Source organism: Trachymyrmex cornetzi, unplaced genomic scaffold, assembly GCF_001594075.2.
Source record: "Trachymyrmex cornetzi isolate Tcor2-1 unplaced genomic scaffold, Tcor1.1 scaffold1480, whole genome shotgun sequence".
Taxonomy (NCBI): domain Eukaryota; kingdom Metazoa; phylum Arthropoda; class Insecta; order Hymenoptera; family Formicidae; genus Trachymyrmex; species Trachymyrmex cornetzi.
In genome coordinates, this window is record NW_017296071.1 from 131443 (window position 1) to 132933 (window position 1491).

Below are 1491 nucleotides of genomic sequence, written 5' to 3' on the forward strand. Positions count from 1 at the left end.
ATATATATATATATAAATAATTATTATTTTAAATTTGTAAAAATTATTATTATTACATATTTTAAAGCGCAAATTATTAAAACTATTTAAGGCATCATGTCTTAGTAAGATATTTATGCATTCGGCGAGCTATTAAAACAAATATTCTGATGTAAAAATATATATTCGTGATGATATAAAAATACTGGAAATTTCAATTATTGAGTGGTGTGATTTTACTTACTATTGTAACAATAATTAACATCGTGAACAATCCTGCTAGAATAAGATCTGTCCAATTGGGCAGGTAATGTTCAGTCTCCGTATCTCCTTCGTCCGTCGATACTGTACGGTTCCATTGGTAAATGTCTTCATGGTAATCAGTTGTTTGATTCGCCATGACGTTTACCCTCGATCCATAAATGATAATTTCTGTTTCGCAGTGCATATGTTGCAAGACATCATGATAATTTCTATATATATATATAAAAGAAATTCATATCTTAAGTATAACGTACATAACATATTTTATGCAATTTTATTATTTTAAGTCTACAATTTAATTTATAGAATCTCCATAAATTATTCAAGCTACTGCTGTATTGTTCTCTTTGATTGTCAAAATAATTAGAAATAGTTAAAACAATATCTTTATTTTAGACCGTATATGTGAGAAATACAATCAATACTAGAAATTTAAAATGTCTATTACGGTCGAAGCTGGATCTTCATTGCTTAAATAATTCAATCTTAAATTACTATATATACCATATATGTACTTGCATATATACCATATTGTAGTCTTCCGAACTGCACGCCGAATTGTTTTTCCGAACTAAACGCAATTAAACTACTCTAGTAATCGCAAATTAAATTGACAAGCAATTTTAATAATGTGATGCTACAATCAGGCATCATATTATAAAGATGTTAATATGTTGAAAAACTGTTAATAAATTTATTAACAGTTTTTAACATATTAACATCTTTATAATATGATGCTTGATGGTAACATCAAATTATTAAAATTGCTTGTCAATTTAATTCGCGATTACTGGAGTAGTTTTAATTGCGTTTATTTAGTCCGGAAAAATAATTCGGCGCGCAGTTTGAAAAAGACTACAATATGGTATATATGCAAATACATATATAGTATATATTAGTAATTCAAGATTGAATTATTTAAGCAACGAAGATCCAGCTTCGATCGTAATAGGCATTTAAAAAAAAAAGTTAAAAATTTTACTTTTTATTTAATTTATATTATCACAATGTTTAATAATTGTAAATGTACAAAATATAAAATAATATATGTATAAACCATTACATAATAGCATACTGTACTCATAATAGCATATTGTAAATATTACAACTGCTAACAATAATACGTCGTTCAACTGTAGGTATATAATATAATAAATAAAATTCTCTAAAAAAAGAAATTTTAAATGCTTATTTATCAGTGTTTTTTTCATATAAGCCAATCAATTGCAAAGGCACAAATGCCTAAAT

The 1491-nt window shown here is 25.7% G+C and overlaps 1 protein-coding gene across 1 annotated transcript in view; it reads right to left on the reverse strand.

Annotated features, from left to right (window-relative positions):
- LOC108757952 (5-hydroxytryptamine receptor) overlaps positions 1-394 on the reverse strand; it is a 5329-nt gene extending 4935 nt beyond the window's left edge. The window contains exon 1 of the mRNA XM_018502659.1: positions 224-394. Within this exon, the coding sequence (XP_018358161.1) occupies positions 224-379 (156 nt within the window). The 5' untranslated portion in view covers positions 380-394. The remainder of the gene's footprint in view (positions 1-223) is intronic.
- Between the last annotated feature and the right edge of the window lie 1097 nt (positions 395-1491).